The following is an 18,477-nucleotide window of genomic DNA, read 5'->3' as shown; positions in this document are numbered from 1 at the left end:
GGCAAAATGTCAAGATGATATTGATTATTACTGACAATGAAGTATGAGGTATACCTTCATCTCCAGATGCTTATTTACTTTTGACTACTGAATCCCCATCTTACATAGTTGCTCCAAGATAACATACAAGTTTTGCTGTTGCTTAATGAGTTGCAGTATTGCCACATTCCAAGGAGACTGTGTTGTCTTAAGGAATTCAACATAAATGAATTGCTTTGTGTAGGAATCAGTGGACAGAGTTCATTCTTAGGGAAGTAATTTTATTTCACTAGTTCAGTTAAAGAACATGTCTCATTCCTGAGCTCCTCATAAAAGTGGATTAAGAGACAAGCCAAGTCTAACATTTATAATATCGAAATTTACTCATATGCCCAAGTTGGGGCTTTATATTCTGAAGGAATCGTTTGTCTAAATTTACTATAGTAAAAATACATTAAAAGAACAGACATTCTTTTCTTTTCCACTTTCCCTGCCTTACAATTCTACTAGTCCCACACCTGCTAGAAACAATTTCTGTAACAAAGTTAAAAGAAAGAAATTTATGTCTAGAATTATGTGCACCTCTTGAACAATTACCAGAAATGTTTAGCACATGTTACTCCAGCAAAATGTCTCAGACATCTGCATACATTGAGCAACAGTGTTCTCCCCAGTTTCCTTGACCACCTTCTTCACAGTCTGATTGCTCATGAAAAGTAACAGAAACCCTTCAACTATATGTTTCACTGGACTGACTGAGATGTGCTTCTGAACCAGGAATGGGCAATTTTGTCTGACCCAGGGGCGTTTTCGCACCTGAGATATTCTAGGAGCTAAACGAACTGTCCAAAATGCCAAAAAATGTAAAATAAATAAACAACCCCCTATATAGCCCATAGTTTATTTCTAGTTTTGAAAAAGACACATTTTAAAAATGATAACTGTACAATGGGACCTTGCAACATGTTTTTTCCACCATTGTACTAACCTAAATTTCACTTGGGATATTTATAGCTGCAGATCTCTACTCAATTATAAGCTATTTTCTCTGGTTTAGGTTACTTAAACCAAATATGCTTAAACAATATATTTTATGTTCTCCCCTTTATCTTACAATCAATCTACCATCGTAGAGTGCTGAATTCCTGTAAACAAACACTTGAAAGTAAAATCCATAGACTTAATCAGTTATTTCTGGATATACATGGAAAGAGGATTGAGATGCATATTATCCTTTGTTAAGATAGCATCCAGAAATGTTTCCAGACAGTAATAATTGATTTCCCAATATATTGGGAAGTTAAATCTAATTTTTCTTATTGATTATAACAATGTATTGTATTCTTTTGCTTATTAAAAAAAAGTCCTCATTTTGTTAATGGGCAAATAGCAGTATATATTCCTTGGGTTTAAAACAACAATACAGTGGTTCCATAATAAAAAATAGTGTTATTTTGGGGGAATACAAACAAACCAGTTACTCAGCAGTGATTTACCATTTATGAATACATGCAACTAATCCCCACATTAGGGGCTTTATCGCACATGGCTTTTAAATCGCGATTTTATTGGAAAGAAAGCAGCATCAGCAATGGTGATTGCACAATGCAACTTCCTTCCCATCTCTATCCCATGCCCCAGCCATCCCTTCTCATTCATGGGGGAAACCTGTGAATGAGCTGCAAATCATGCAATGCCCTGGGTGTGCAAAGCCATTCCCAGGGCATTCACGCGACTAGCAGTCACATGGTGTCACTGTCCCTCCCTCTTCCCCGCTCACTATTTTATTTTTTTCCCTAAGGGTTTTGGGCAATTTTGGAGTTCCACAGCCTCAAGTATTATTTTTTTAATTAAAATGTTAAATTGGGGCTGCATAGCTCCAAAACTGCACGACAAAGGTTGAATAAATAAATAAATACACAAAGGCATGTTGGGGATGGAGGGCAGAGTTAAGTGACAGGATAGGAAGGGAAGGGAGCCTGATGGGGGCAGCTGCCCCTAGTTGTGCAAAAGGCAATCACAGTGCGATGATGGCTGTAATAACAACAATAGGTTGCCATTTTATTTTTTTATTGTGATTGCAGTGTGAAAGGGGCTTGTGTGATAATGTCCTAGGATGAGAAATGTGTTCCTATCCAAATGTTCTTGGAATACAATTCTTAACATCCCTCATCGCTCTCTGTGATGGCTAGGGCTTACAGAAGTGGCAATCTAGCAACAGCAGCAGGGCCGTGCAAACTCTAACTTATATTCCCCCACACATTTAATCAGAAATCTGTTAAAGCTGGCTTATAGTAACATTTCCCACATTACCTCAGTATGCACAGCAAAGACAAACAACACCAGGGACGTAGCCGGGGGGGGTTCTTGGGGTCCAGACCCCCCCCTTCTATTAGAAAAATGAATGGTGTGTGCTGCTGCACTGCCGCACCCAAGTACCATTATAATGGTGGCACTTAGTCTGGACCCCCCCCCCTTCCTAAAATCCTAACTACGTCCCTGAACAACACTCACCATTGCCAGGTTATAATGGAAAGAACTAGAATTTACATTTTAATGGTAATGAAACATCAAGAGATATCAATGTGTCTCTGAGCCGTTCCTGTTTCCTCTCACTCCAGATCCTTTTCCTTAACGTTTATATTTCTGCTCTCAGGCAATATTACAAAAAGCACAATATTACAAAAAGGTAATTTTAGTGGGGGTGGAGAGAAAAGCAACAAACCTAAGTGTGGTGGCTGCACCCCACTGCTATGTACACATTAAAAGAAAAGTCTGGTCCCTGAGCCTCAACATGGCACCCCTATGAACTCTCTATAGGGTTATATGCTGCCCCTTGAAATTATTGCAGTTAAATCATATTTATTCACTTACGTAATACTGGAATAACAGTGACTCTGATTTATTCTATACAACTATTTTTTTCTACCAACAATGCAAGTGTTTCCGTATCTCTAGGGATGTAAAGAACTTGCACTCTGCTTGTGTCTCTGCTACACCACTTTCTTCCTCTTCCTTACTATCTGCATATATGCTCAGTCTAGTCATTAATCCATCATCATAGTAAGTCACCTTCCATAGAGAGGTTGTGAATGATCATGTTGGTGGGAAGTTCAGGGACATAACCAAAAGGGAGAAGACAAGCTTTGAGCGTGAGATGCAGAGACTATATTAGCTAATGAACCATGCTAATATTTCATGGCAGCTGAGCTTTAAAACTCTCGTGTGATCTTCTGCAGCCCTAAACTGTGCAATTAAAAAATCTGGCTGAAAAGATCCCCAAGGTATTGCTTTTAAATATCTTAATTAGGAGTAATCCCATTGCACATTATAGTAACTCAGAGCATTTAGTCTTGCTGAAACACAGCTATATACGAGGACCAAAATGTGAAATTGCTGGAAATTATCTGGCATCAGGGTAGATAGTAAGCAAAAGCAGAATACCATTTTAATTTTGAATTAAGAAACACCAGTAGTAATTTATAATAATTCAGAGTGAACATGCCTATTGCCTGAATCTACAAAGGCTGTCATATCTTGTGGAATTTGGCTTCTCTTTTTAAAGGATAATAGTGGTTAAATGTATCAGTAAGACCACACATGAGTACACTGACAGAAATAACTGCTTATTTCTATCAAATGTAGCAAACTACCAGCCACTCAGGAACAGGGAATCTTGTCTTTAGTAGACCCCAGCAGCTATTGAACATGTGGTACTACTTGAAACTGCATTTAACAAAATTGTCTCAGAGAAATTATCCTTTCATATACACGATCTAAGAAGCTTTTGGATTTAGCATGAAATCTGGGCCATTTTTGCTTAAATCCTTCATCATTATCCATTCCTCTAACTCAAATTACTCGATTTGCGCCTGCTGTTTTGGCAGTGGAAGAGAGCTGGATGAAAGATGAGCATTCAACTGTTGCCCAGGGTTTTCAGTGTACAGTCTGTTACTGCCATAAAGTAAGGCGTATTAGGATCTTGACAAATACTTTAAAGCAAGCAGAAACCAAGTGTTACGAACTGAAAGACATAATGATAAACAGTTTTCTTGACCTACCTGCTGCTGAACTGTATGGATGTAGGACTGAATATTTGAATACTATTTCACATTGCCAAAAACAAAAAACAAAAAACACCCTACAAATACTAGAGATATGGTTTTAGTTAGCCTTCCAATACACATTTTAAAATTTTAATCTATTTTAATAGTTTCATTTTACTCAATCATTGCTTCCTCCAGATGATATTACAATAGTGCTTGTTACTCAGTCCTCCAAAGTGAGTAGGAATGCAAATAATACTTTAAAAATCATAAAATAGTAAAAAATGATGCTCAAGTGTCAAGAAACATCGAAGAGAAGAAACCTGGACTGATGAGAATCGTTGCTGCGCAGGATTTATTCTGCACAAAAATTGTATGCAGTTATTTTGAATAGAAACAGCATTTTTTGCACAGGAAACAGGTTTCCTTTGTAGAATATATAATTATTTTATACACAGGAAAATGCTGTTTTCACCACAAAATAGCTACATATGAATTTTGCACAGAATAAGTCCTGAACTGTAAGATTTTAATCAGTCCAATAAAATACAACAGCACCTAACTGGCTTCTTCATCAGGCAAAGGTGTTGAAAATGATGTTGTTAGAGTCACGGACCTACATTTTGTCAAGATTTTGGTTTTGCTGTTGTCAGTTAAGATGTTTTGGTGGGATAACAGAGCAAGCAGAAGCCTCTCTTTGGTCTCATTAGCAGTCTTTACCTTGTGAATTATCGAAACCGTGAGTTTCAGGGCCGTGAATATGGAGGGCCAGCTATAGTTTGATTGTTGCTACTGCTGCTGTTCTTAACATTATTGTTTTAGTGCCTCATTAATTGTTATTTATCTAGTTACAAGTAACTCATTACATTTCAATTTATTTTAAAAAAAACTCTTTGCAAAAGAAAAATGGACCCAAATAGCTATCCTTCTCCCCATAAATAGCCAAACAAAGTTTGAAAATCTGAAGGCAAAATTACTTTTTATACCCAAAGTACAGTGATCCTGCACCATATGTGGGCTTCACTTCTGCGGTTTTCAGCATACGCTGAAGCCATGGGACAATCTAATGAATGGTGTGTGTGCCCATGGCATGCACACCGTGCTGCGTTGCATGCACACATTCCATTATTTTCAATGGTGCATGAGCATATGCGATTTACCCCTTAGGTGGGAGGGAGGTCCAGAACAAATCCCCCGCATAAGGGAAAGGAGCACTGTAGTAACAAAATGACCAATTTGCTATCAGTTCGTAAAAAGTATGTTGTTAAAATGTTTGCACCCCTGATTTCTACATTGTTTAACATTAAAAAAAACCCAACAACCCCATCTTTCAAAACCAGAATGAAAATGTGGCCATTTATGGTATTATTTGTTTGTTTGTTTGTTTGTCAGTCTCTCTGAAGTTGTCAATCCATGCACCAAAGATTGATCCATGGAGGGAGGGAATGATCAGATGTCCTAACTGCCAAAGATGATAAGGCACTGCAAAATGTAGGACAGTCAAGAAAAATATAGAACATTACAAAATAAAAGACATATCTTAATTAAAATGCCTTGTTGTCTTGCAATATACAGTGCACCCTCATCAACAGAGTGGAAGAACTGACAGAGAGAGAGAGCAGCAAGAGAGAGACGGGGGGATATACCAGGGTGGGGGATGGAATTAATGGGTTTCTAATACAGCAGAAGATGGGCAATTTCACTAGTAAGATACAAATCAACCATTATGCTGCAAGTGCGTGGACACCTACTTGGGAATAAGCATCCTTGAATTCATTGATGGGATCCCCATGGTTTGGAATATTAACCTTATTTACAACATCATCTTTCAGGCACAGTTGGTAGCAAATGGTGCAAGTTTGGATGGAATGTATTTCTCTCTTTTTATTGAACATACACATACAAACCTATTTATTTTTACACAATACACCTAATGATTTGTGCACCTAAGTTAATATAAGTATGCATTTCAGGTGTGAGACAGATCTTCTTTACTAACAGTACTGTTGCAACACTTTGACAGTATTTTGATAACACAATGAATAGCATTAATGGAGAATGGAAAGCTATGCATTACAGCTGAAACACATTTAAAGTAGATCTTTCATTTCTTAGCTGATTTACTTAATCTCAATACTATTACTTTCCAAGTGGTATAAAAACAGATAGATCGATTAGTCAAAGTACAACACATTGCTGGAATCTTCTGGCATCTCAGTTTAATTCAAAGTGTATGTGTGGGAGGCCCCCAGTGTCATTTTAATTGATAGTTTTCATTTCCAGTAAAGAATTCCACCGTTTGAAGACAACCCTACAGAGATACAGCCTGCTATAAGAATTATTTGTTAAAGATGAGAATTTAATTTGGAAATACATTTCTTGGATTCCATGGAGGCTGTAGTCAGGATTGCTTCCTCAGCCTTATTGAGTTATCTGTACAGAAAAATGGTTTTCTTTCACACACATTTAACTGAATCATGTCCTCAAAAATTAATATTTTTTCATTCCTGCCAAAGACCACAGCTACCATTTTCTTCTTCTTCTTCTTCTTAACATATCGGTTCTAACTAGCTGTATGCACGATTTGAATACAATGATACTTCAGTTTGATTTCTACAGCTGTATTATTGTCATGACAGGAAGGATTAAAATTTGTCCTATAGAAACTACAATATGCATCACTGAGATAATTATATATTAAGTACCTGTGGGGAGGAATAAATGACACATTTTCTTTTTTCATGACTTACAGACAACTCTTTATCTACAACATAGGTGAACTGGTCTACTTACAGCTATTTTTATTTATCTTTATATGACATGTATATATTTTTTAAATTATAACCTTCGATTGTATTTTTTACTTTTTTAAATTGAAGTCACCATAGAAAAACTTACCAATAGAAAACTGGAGTACAGAAGCTGTGGTTGTGTTAAGGCCATTAGTGGTCTAGAGAATAAAGAAAAGGAACAATTGATGAATTAAATTACAATAATCAGATTATTGTATTTTTAATGGAAATAAAAATAGGAATCTTTGGGTCACCTCAGTTTGATGCTGTGCCAGTCAATCGTTTTTAACAATAGCAAGCTGTTTCTTTCCAGCCCTCAAAATTATTGCTATTTTACCACATGCAAGTTGACATCCTTTGCTCTGAAGGGAGAGTGGTGGAAGTATTTTCAGTTCCCAAATGTTACAATAAATATGATGCATAAAAGTTAGGGGCACTGAAATACAACTATACTGTGTACCACACAAGTGGCAAACTCCTGTTGTCCTGTTTTAAAGTTGTAAGTTGCCCTGTGACCTAGCAGCCATAAAGAACTTATAGTGGGGAAGGAGAATCTAACATAGCAGTAATGACACATTGTGGCATGGGTAACTCCAGACACCAGAGCTGTGATGAAATAATTTGACACATGGAAGGTCATTTCTGACAGTATATGATCAGAAATCATGTTTTCTAAATGTATGATACCAGAGGTGATATGATAGCCCTGTTTAAATACTTGAAAGGATGTCATATTGAGGAGGGAGCTAGCTTTTTTTCTGCTGCTCCAGAGACTAGAACCCGGAGCAATGGATGCAAGCTCCAGGAAAAGAGATTCCACCTCAACATTAGGAGGATCTTCCTGACAGTCAGGGCTGTTCGACAGTGGAACACACTCCCTCGGAGTGTAGTGGAATCTCGTTCCATAGAAGTCTTTAAACAGAGGCTGGATGGACATCTGTTGGTGATGCTTTGATTTAGATTTCCTGCATGGCAGGGGGTTTGACTGGATGGCCCTTACGGTCTCTTCCAACTCTATGATTCTATGAAAAAGGACCCAAAACTCTTACCAAATAATAATCACAAATGCATTCATTGCTTAGATTAATCAATTAAAAATTAAACAGGCATACTTGATCTGCATGAGAATACATTTTGTCATTACTTATAAAATTTGGAGACAGCAGACAACATGAAAAAAGCCACTGCTATTCCTTTCCAGCTAAAAACAGTATGTTCTTTCACTACTGTTATTTTAATTCAAGGATGGATAGAACACAGTTTCACCTCCAGCACCATCCACACTCCCCGCTCCTTCTTTTCTTTTCTTTTCTTTTCTTCAGATAGCCAATAATAATCATCAAGGGGGCATAGTTGGTAATTTTGCTACCTTCATTCTAAGCAGTTTAAGGCATGGAATCAAAACGAGTAGTGACTGTTTGCTTCAGGGCTATGGAAACTGCACATGTTCTAGCTATGTTGTAGTTGAGTGCCTTCAAGTTATTTTCAACTTTTGATGACCCTAAGGTAAACCCACCTGGTGGGTTTCCATGATGGAGCAGAGATTATAGTCTCAAGAATTATAGTCCAATGGTCAAACCACTACACTATGCTGGCTCTCATTCTAGCCATATATGGGTTTATATAGATTTGAGTAAATGCTTGATGACAACCCATTTGATTAAATAGCTTCTGTTTCTTTAATAAGATGACAGGTCTAATATTAATTTTAAGTTTAAGTTAGTACTGTAATAGAGACTCTGACTCAGTTAGAGGTAATGTTGTAAGTGTTCCCATTTTTGATTTTGGTTATTTTGTCTGGCTGATTTTGGCCAACTGGGTTGGTGGGGCAAGGCTGTTCCTGCTGATGAACTGATCTAGAGAGCATAAATACCCTCAGTGCATGTTACAGAAGAAGAATTGGCACATTATTGCTGATTCAAATTTAGGCACCTCTGTTTTCTGCTGTGTTGTTCTAATGCTGCTGTATTATGCTTCCAATTTAATTCATTTAAACCTTGGATGGGTAACTATGGACTGCCAGATATTTTTGGCCTACAACTCCCATTAGCCCTAACCAACAGGAGAAAAAGTGAGAGATTATGGAACAAAAACTTATTAAAAGGTTACAGTTGCCCACCCCCTCTAGTTTAAACTGCAAATTTCAATATACTTTCTGCTACCAATATCTTGGTCAATTGGGCTATTTTTTGAAAGGCTTGTTAGCTAAGGGGCAAAACAGATCGCCCCTTTATTGGCAAGATCAGTGCCATGGCAACAGCATCCTGCTGCACCAATCTGGCCTCCGTAGAGGGGTGCCCTAGCTGCTGCTGCATGGCATATTGATGCCCCTTTGGTGCTGCACCATTTGGGCGCTGCACCAGAGGTGCGTCATCATGGCGCGTGCTTTGTAGACCAGCGTGTGCTACAATGACACACTGTCGGTGGCAGTAGGGCTTGAAGCGTGCGGATGCTCAGCCCTCACCCCGTCCACAGGCTGGCATTTTTTGCTGGTCTGTACAGGGCCTAAATGGGGATTTTTGTGTGGCCTATTTTACAAAAGGAAAGTGTTTCATATAATTAGGAGAATTTAAAATATGTTTTAATAAATTGTTTTTTGATATTATATTACTAAATATGTTTGCCATATTTATAATTTTATTTTGCTATACCTGTGGGCTATATTTCAGAGGAAGGCAATGGCAAACCATCTCTGAATATTCCTTGCCTAAGAAAACCATATGAAGTTCATAGGATCACCATAAAATTGCCAGGTGACTTGAAGGCATATATACACACCTATATAAAACCTGCTACTGTCTTAGAAATCTACAGAATGACCCCAGCATTTTCATCAGAAATAACAAAACTGTACAAGTTAAAATGAAATTATTCAAATAAGCATTTAATTCTTCATTTATTTGTTGTGGTCACTTTCCTGTCACATCAACTATTCCAAATTGTAAAAGTGAAAATTAATCTAATTGCTGTTATCTGACACCAAGTTTGCTTCCCCATATAGTGACTTTATGGAAGAGAGACCTCTAAGAGCCCTGGTCTTCAACAGTCTTGCTGAGTCCTTGGAAACTCAGGGCCATGGCTAATTGTTATTCATTGTTATTTATTCATATTAATATTTTATAGCAACTGCTTATTTAAATTTAACAATTTATTGCATTTATACCCCATCTTTCTCCCAGGATGGGACCCAATGTGGTTTCCAATTATTTTTTTTTTAAAAAAATCAATTAAAATCTTATTTTACAAAAGTTAAAAAAGAATTAAACAGCAACATGATTTTAAAAATCATGGTCAAAAACAGTTAAAACACTTTAAAAGAATAATTACAAAATAAAAGATCAAAAACAGCACACCATTACATATAAATAATTGCTGCTGCTGTTGTTGTTAACTGCCTTCGAGTTGACCCCGACTCATGGAGTCCCTGTGGATGAGACATCTCCAAGACCCCCAGTCTTCCACCACTCTGCTTAGGTCCTCCAGATTCAGGGCTGTAACTTCCTTGATTGAGCCCAGCCATCTGGCATGTGGTCTTTCTCTCTTTCTACTACCATTTACCTTTCCTAGCACCATTGTCTTTTCCAATGAGTCATGCCTTCTCTTGATGTAGCCAAAGTACAACAGCCTCAGTTTCATCATCTTGATTTCTAGGGAGAGTTCAGGCTTGATCTGTTCTAGGACCCATTAGTTTGTCTATCCTTAGCAATCTTCCTTAGCAATCTTCTCCTGCATCCCATCTCAAATGACTTTATTTTCTTCTCACATCCATACTTGGTGATGGGGAATACAATGGTTTGGAGAATTCTAACTTTAGTGCTCAGCTATATTTCTTTACACTTTAGGATCTTATCTAGTTCTTTCATGGCTGCCCTTCCCATTCCTAGTCTTCTTATTGTTTCTTGACTGTAGTCTTCTTTCTGATCAATGTTTGATCCAAGATGCAGGACATCTTTAATTATTTCAAATTCCTCATTATCTAGGTTGAATTTATATAGACCCTTCATGGTCATTGTGAAGTGGAAGGCTTTCATGGCCGGCATCCATAGTTTTTTGTGGGTTTTTCAGGCTATGTGGCCATGTTCTAGAAGAATTTCTTCCTGATGTTTCACCAGCATCTATGGCTGGCATCTTCAGAGAATACTTGCCTGGAAAAAGTGGGTGTATATATACTGTGTGATCCTGGGAATGCAGGAGTGATTTGCATGTGTCTTGTTCTGTGCTGATGGCAGGCCTCAGCCTGGGAGGCTAATGCAAAAGAGGATTAGTGTCTGCTAATTGGTGATCATTATCTGCTGGGAAAGCCCCCGGCTCTGAATGGTTTTCCATTTGCATTTGCTGAGTCCTTATTTTGCTATTCATCAGGACTGGTAGCCAAATTTTGTTCACTTTAAGGGTTTCTTCTTTCCGGTTGAAATTATCTAGATGTTTATGGATTTCATTGGCTTCCCTGTGCATCCTTAACATGGTAGTGATTGGCATGGTCCAGAATTTCAGTGTTTTCAAACAGTATTTTATGCCCAGGATGGTTTGTGGCATGTTCTGCTACTGCTGATTTTTCAGGATGGCCCAGTCTGCAGAGTCTCTCGTGTTCCTTGATTCTTGTTTGCACACATATGGACCACCAAACGCAATGTGCAAACAAGAATCAAGGAACATGAGAAACAATGCAGACTGGACCAGCCAGAAAAATCAGCAGTAGCAGAACATGCCAGACTGGCAAGATCCCAGGTGCTGGATTTTCTATTTACTGACCTGCATTAAACAGCAGCATTTTGAGCCTGGCGGCCCAGTTGCCAAGGCTATCCAAACTATCTGAAGTGAATGGCAGTTTGGGTTCAGACAATACACTGTGACTCTCCCTTCTCCCATGATGATTGCCCTGTCTCCCCAGTCCATATCTCCTTCTACTGGTTATTTGACCAAAATCTATTTCATATGGTTTGGCATGCTAGCGGTCCTTCAGTCCTCAGTATTAGATAAGTATTTCTGTTAACACTAAAAAGAAGTATTATTTATTCAGATGTTTTATGTAGTGGGGAAATGAATTGACCTGTCTGACACTTTCTTCAATATTTTTGATTTTATTTTTAAATAGGGTTCATTAGTAGGTTTGATATCTCGAGTGGAAAGGATTTTCCTTGTGGCCACTCCATGACAGCAGCTGTCACACTGATGCTTAGCACATCTTTCCCTTTTTTTAAAAAAAATATATTCTACCACTAAATAGCTCATCCTGGGATGATGCCAGTAATGCTCTTGTGGTGAAGCCAGAACCTTAGATTATTAATTCCACTTTTCAAGCCTGTCTTGGCTTTAATGCCAAAAGAAAATTAGAAATATAACCAGAATGTTTAAAGCTCTTAAATCTAACAGGTAAAAAATTGGAAGGGTATGTTGGAATTGAATGAGGAACTTAATTATTTGGGGAGGAATACAAATAAGTCACAGGCCCAAGGAAAGGAAGCAGAATCACTGATCGCTTAGGTTAAAGGTGAAATGTAAAACAAATTGACAAGCTTTACCCACAAAATGTGAAACCCCACAAATCAGGTAAATTAGGAAACAGCCACTTACCAATTCTCTTGGCCCATATGGCTCACAGAAAGTGACAGCACTGCCATGCATAATTACACCACACTGGTCTCCAACCTCACAATTACTACATTCAAACCTGCAGGAAAACAGAACACAGTCAACTTGAAAGCACTGAATAACAAATGAGAGACTCCCAACATTCTGGCTTTTAGAAGGAATGTTCAACAGCCTAAAGTTAACGAATAAATTACCATCCAAATCAGAAACATTGTTTGGCTTGCTTCTAAGACACCCCTTTAAAAAACAAACAAACAAACACCCCAAAGTATTTCATTATTTCCCAACTCCAAAACAAAATCTATTCACAAAAGTAATTTGAAATATTTTAAATCAATGGGGGAAAAATTGCAACTACATTCATACCATGGGTTTTCAAATATAACAAATATTTGTGTTGTATTACAGTCAGAAGAGCTTGGTAAATATTATACATTTCAACTATTTTAAGTACATCTGTAAGTAGGACAAAACCTGCCAGATCAGTCTTGGCATCAACATAAATGGATGGCAAAAGAACAGCAAAACAGTCCCAGTATCAACCTGGCTTCTTTCCTTACTTATTCCAAAAATAGAATGTTGACCATTCCATCCATAACATTTCTTTTTACATGAACAAAATTGTGACTAACTGTGCTACTAGTATTCTGTTTATTATTAGGTACTAAAAGTGTACTGAATGTGTATATTGAGGAAGTGGGAAATTCTGCTTTGACATTCATTTTAAAAAAAAAATCGGCTGACTTCAGATTTCTTGAACTGATGCTAAACAATTATCTGTCCAATTTTTCACTTTACATTTGCAGGAAAAATAGTATACTAAGGGATACTGCACACACACAAAAACCAAACATTTCCATGTTGTTTTAAATGTGTAGACTGCTGTGGAAATTAGAGGAAGTGTCCTTATTACTGAATAAGTACAAAAGTGACAAGGGATTCATTTTATTTTGATCCCACAGAAAGCTGTGGTTCAGTGTGATTTCTGCAACATGATGAGGTATGTATGGGGGCTGTCACTGACTGTCAGCATCCTCCTATGGGTTCCTTCCTTTATTGGCAATCCACTTGTCCAGTTGGTCTATTTTCTTTTCATCTGTAAACATATCTCTATACCTATAAAGTTCAACTACTCTAACACTAAAACTTCTACTTCCATAAAACACTCTTGCAATGCCCTTGTGGTGCAAAAGTGCAAAGACATCGCTTTAAAACTTCCCCACAATTCTCATGCAATCCTAATAATGATTGGTCCTGGTTCTCAGTACCAGATAGACCACCAGAGTCTATGGGGGAAGAAAAGGGACTCTAGGGAACTTAGCACTACCTAAGGGTAGACCACTGAGATCTGTGGGGGAAGGAAACAAATTCTGCAGAACCTACCTGCACCCTGGTGCTGGGGGAAAGAGGGATTGGATCCTATCTGAGACCTGCCAATGAAGGCTATATTTCAGAGGAAGGTGCTAGCAAAACCACCTGAGTATTCTCTGCCTTTAAAAAAAAAAAAACTGTGAAATTCATGGGGCTACCATACGCCAACAGGCAACTTGAAGGCACACACACAGTTAAATTGCTCAGCATGATATATGGATTTTAAAGGAGAGTATCCATGTTTGTTCCATTTGCAGAAAACCCTTTTTAAAAAGTCTTGTGCCACCTTAAAAACTAATGAGTTGTATTTGTCATAAACTTTTGTGGATTTATTCCTAAATTGGTTCCTAAAGATCTATGTAACTGAATCAATGTATACTTTCCTCCATGTCATGCTCTTGGCAGCATATTTTGCAAAGTAATGGATGAAATGAAAAGATTAACCTGATGACAATAGTTCAGAATTGGCACAAATTATGGTGCAACTTAGAGACTGACTTGTTTTTTTACAAAGCTGTTTTGCTACATTGTTGTTATAATAATTAATTATAAACCTAGAATTTGAATGGCCAACATTCTAGATGTCTTAAATAATACCTAGTAAGTGTATCTAATGCTAGACATAGTCAAAAATGAAACAACTCCCTGCTGAAATAATTGCACAACAGTTGCTAGGCATCTATGCCTCTGAAAAAAGACTCAATCAATGCATAAATAGGCAGGGTGCCATTGCAACAGATGGACTCAGAACAAGGGTAGACTGCCAAAAGACTACCCATGAACATGAGGTTGAAATGACTGCTTGTTAAGGAAATATGTCCTTCTCAACTCAAATATTTTATATAATATTGTGTCATGTGGGTACTCAAAAATCCTTGATGAACCAGAGGATAGTTCAAGGTTGTATGAATGTATTGCTAACAGTTTGCATGCTTTGGGTTCCTTATTTTCTGTAAGTTATCTTCTTTAAAATGTATTGTTATGCCAGCACAAACATTTAGCACTATCAGTTTTATAATCTCTAAACTATAGATTGAAGAGTGTGGATATGCAGAATTCCTGATACTTGCGATTGAAATCATTTTCCTTGAAATAATAAAATATTCTTGATCTCTTTATATGTTCATGTCTTTGGGAAAGAAACAAATAATGGATAAAGTGGCAATAACTCTACGCTTACAAAGAGCATTTCCCTTCAAAAGAGAAGAGAAGAAGCCTCAGCTTCGGTGGAACTTTGAATTGAATCTTCAGGAAAGGCCCTTGTCTTGTTCCTGCCATCCTCACAAGCACCTTTTGGCGAGGATGTGGGAGAAGGCTATGTAACTCCCTTCCAAGAAAAACCAGCCTGGCTCCTGCTCTGTTGTCCTTCCACTTTTATTTTAAACTGATGCAGGCTTATAGAAAATAATCTCCTGTTGAGGAGGGGGCTTTTAAGGAGGAAAGAGAATTGCTTTATTTTTTATTTGTGTTTTATGTGGTTTTAAAACTGCTTTTTATTCAGTTCTATGGTTCTATTACAATCACCCTAATTGTATTTTATATAGCACCCTATGAAATTCATGGGGTTGCCCTATGTTGACAGAAAATTTGAAGGCATGTGCATACACACACGTTCCACATATTTATTTGTATCTTTTAAAAAGTCTTCTTGTGAGCTACCTTGAGTTCCAGTTTTGGGAGAAAGGCTGGGTGTTAAATAAATAAAATACAACGGTGCCTTTGGTATCTGCTGTTGTTTGATTCCAGAACTCTCTGTGGGTACCAAAATCTGTGGATGATCAAATCACATTTTATACAACCGTAAAATGTTGTCCCTTATATAAAATGGCAAAATCAAGGTTTGCTTTTGGTAATTTATATATTGTTGGGATATTTTCAAGCCATGGATAGTTGAATCCATGGATAAAAAAATCCATGGATATAGAGAGCCAACTGTATGTTGCACAGATTTATATATTTTATATCTTTCTCCCAACATTTGGTCAACACTATCATTTTCTCTAGTCTGGAACTATTGTATAATGAATTGCTAATGAATTTGGGTAAAAGAATACCCCGTAATTAATCATTTAATATCTGGCTTTGTTCTTAGACATGTGTACTTGAGCAACAAATGAAATGTAATGCATCTTATTTGGGAATATTGAAAGAACAGTGTCTTATGACTATCCATCGTATTCACCACTTTTTTTCACAATAAATCACATCATTTTCAACATTAAATCTTTCAACACACTTAAAACGTTTTATTTCTACACAGAAATATCAACTAAGTTTGATACTCTAAATATCTGCTTGCTAGAATTAAAAAAAAAGACTGATATTTGAGCTTATGCACACACATACAAAATAAAGAATGGTGATTTATATTTTAATAATATATTAGGTTCAGTTTTCCTTTTTTTTCCTTTTTGAATCTTACATTTTTGGCTGAAGCAGCAGGATCCAGCAGATGTACATCCCTGGACCATGACCAATGCATAGAAACAATGAACTGAATATATGAAATAGCCTCAAGAGCTACAGCTAGGTTGAACTAACTAATTATTTAAATAGTAAGGCAACACTTTAAGATGTTAATAGTTCTATTATTTAATTTTTTAGAACACACACACAGCCATATATATTAGTGTTATACATGCACATTCCTTGACTGTAGCCCCTTTTCTTCTTTATGATTTCTGAATCAGGGTGGTGAAATTAATTGAGGAGGGGGAGACTGGGGCTTGTTAGTATCTAGAGGAGACAGCTGCAAGGGCTAGATTCAGCCTGGAGATCACCACCTGACAAGCATTACCATTAAGTTTGCTCTACAGGATAAGTAAATACTTCCACGTTGATTCTCACTAATCCACCAGAAGAAGTGTACTTTCTGTTACGTGTTCAGCAGCCACCCAGAGACTGATAGCACATTTCCTTTTTCTTCTTATCCCTAACTGATTACTATATTCCACAATTAACTGTACCTCCTCTACATCATACAATCTGTGTTTAATTTACAAAATCTAAAACTGATGTATGGCCCCAACATCTCTCATGTCATTTTTCATCTTGACTACCACCATCAGTTTTTCTTTTCCTCAACTCTTCTTCTCCCCCGCCACAACACTGAGCACAAAATAAAAGCTCTTGTTGTTAGTCCATGTATGTACACTTAAGTGACATTCTCTGTAAATATAGCAAAGAGGAACCCATGCACTGGTTAAAGGTTAATCTGGATGACCTTATAAAGCCTTTTCTCTCTTTAATTTCTCATATTCTATGCATATAAAGTGGCTTTGCTTCTTGGCTACTTCTCCTTTATAATCTGTTTTCAGAAATACCGTGAAGAGCTGTGGGTAGCTGGAACATCTCTTTTTATCATCTTTCATCTCCTTTAGGATTATTTTCCTTATAAAATGATGAACAGCTTTGAGTAAATCCCAGTTCCAAGCCTTCATGTCGCCTTTGAAATTTATTACTTCAAAAATTAAATGGCTTAGATTTAGGGCCTCAAAGGAAAAAAGAAGAAGAAAAGAATGACAGCAAGATATTAGTAGTGTCATTAGGGCATCAAAGGAGAAGGAAGAGACTTTGCAGCCACAAGGTTCGTGTCCTCTTGACACAATTTGCAGTTTATACAGCAAATGTGTCTCTAAGCGATGCTCTTAATTGCCTTTGCTGCTTATCTCAAATATCCTGCATCTTAAATGATAAAAAATGGATTTAATTGACTTTCTCCAGGTGTTTTATGTTACTACTAACATACAGCTATTGATGCTGAAGCTGTGTAGATGTTCATCTTGTTCCATTAAATCTTAAAGTATAGAAGGCAATCACACGGGAAACTCAGCCAAGCAGAGAACTACTACTGCAAACAGAATTTCCTTTTAGCCTTCTAGACATATAGAAGTGCCTCAGCTCTTTATGTAAAACCAACATATCCAGTTTCTACTCCAGCAATATATAATAATTATTATATAATATAATAATTAATAATTATATTGTAGGGAGATCTTGTAGCACCCTTGAGACTAATTGAAAGAAAGAAGTTGGCAGCATGAGCTTTCGTAGATTTAAGTCTACTTCCTCAGCTGAACTTAAATCCATGAAAGCTCATGCTGCCAACTTCTTTCTTTCAGTTAGTCTCAAAAGTGATACAAGATCTCTCTACATACTGATTTTACAGATTAACATGATTATATCTTGGTGGTATTATTATTATTATTTCTTACTCGCCTCTGCCCATGAATCGAGGTGGGAAACAACAATTAACAGACAAACAAAATCAATTAAAAAGACATCAATCAAAACACACATCAATTTAAAAGGAAAAAAATCACAGATTAAAACAATCCACATTCAAAAGTTCATTATTTACAGTTCACAGTTTAAAAATCATCTGGATAAGCCTGTCAGAAGAGGCTGGGGTTTTTTTATGCTCTTTTAAATTCAGACAACATATTCAGCTGTCAAATGTCTTCCAGCAGGTCATTCCACAGTCTAGGGGTGGCTGAAGAAAAAGACTCTTTTGATTTGTGTACATCCTCCATGGTCATTATTCTTATTCTCTTTATGTTTAACAGTAGTCCTGCCTGAGCATTTTCCTCCTTGATCCTCTTTACTGGGTATTTGAGGTCTTGTTATTACTGACAGGAAATTTGAACCAGAAACCTGCTTTATATCCTTTTCTGCACAGCTGTGTGTGTGTGTGTGAG

General features: G+C 37.1%; 1 protein-coding gene across 1 annotated transcript in view; it reads right to left on the bottom strand.

Moving 5' to 3' along the window:
• Positions 1–18,477, bottom strand: part of RELN (reelin) — a 250,778-nt gene that overhangs the window by 169,966 nt on the left and 62,335 nt on the right. Inside the window, 2 exon segments of the mRNA XM_042467668.1 lie at positions 6,924–6,975; positions 12,392–12,488. Coding sequence (XP_042323602.1) covers positions 6,924–6,975; positions 12,392–12,488 — 149 coding nt within the window.

The sequence above is a fragment of the Sceloporus undulatus genome, chromosome 5 (assembly GCF_019175285.1).
Source record: "Sceloporus undulatus isolate JIND9_A2432 ecotype Alabama chromosome 5, SceUnd_v1.1, whole genome shotgun sequence".
Taxonomy (NCBI): domain Eukaryota; kingdom Metazoa; phylum Chordata; class Lepidosauria; order Squamata; family Phrynosomatidae; genus Sceloporus; species Sceloporus undulatus.
This window is presented reverse-complemented; position numbering and strand designations above follow the sequence as displayed.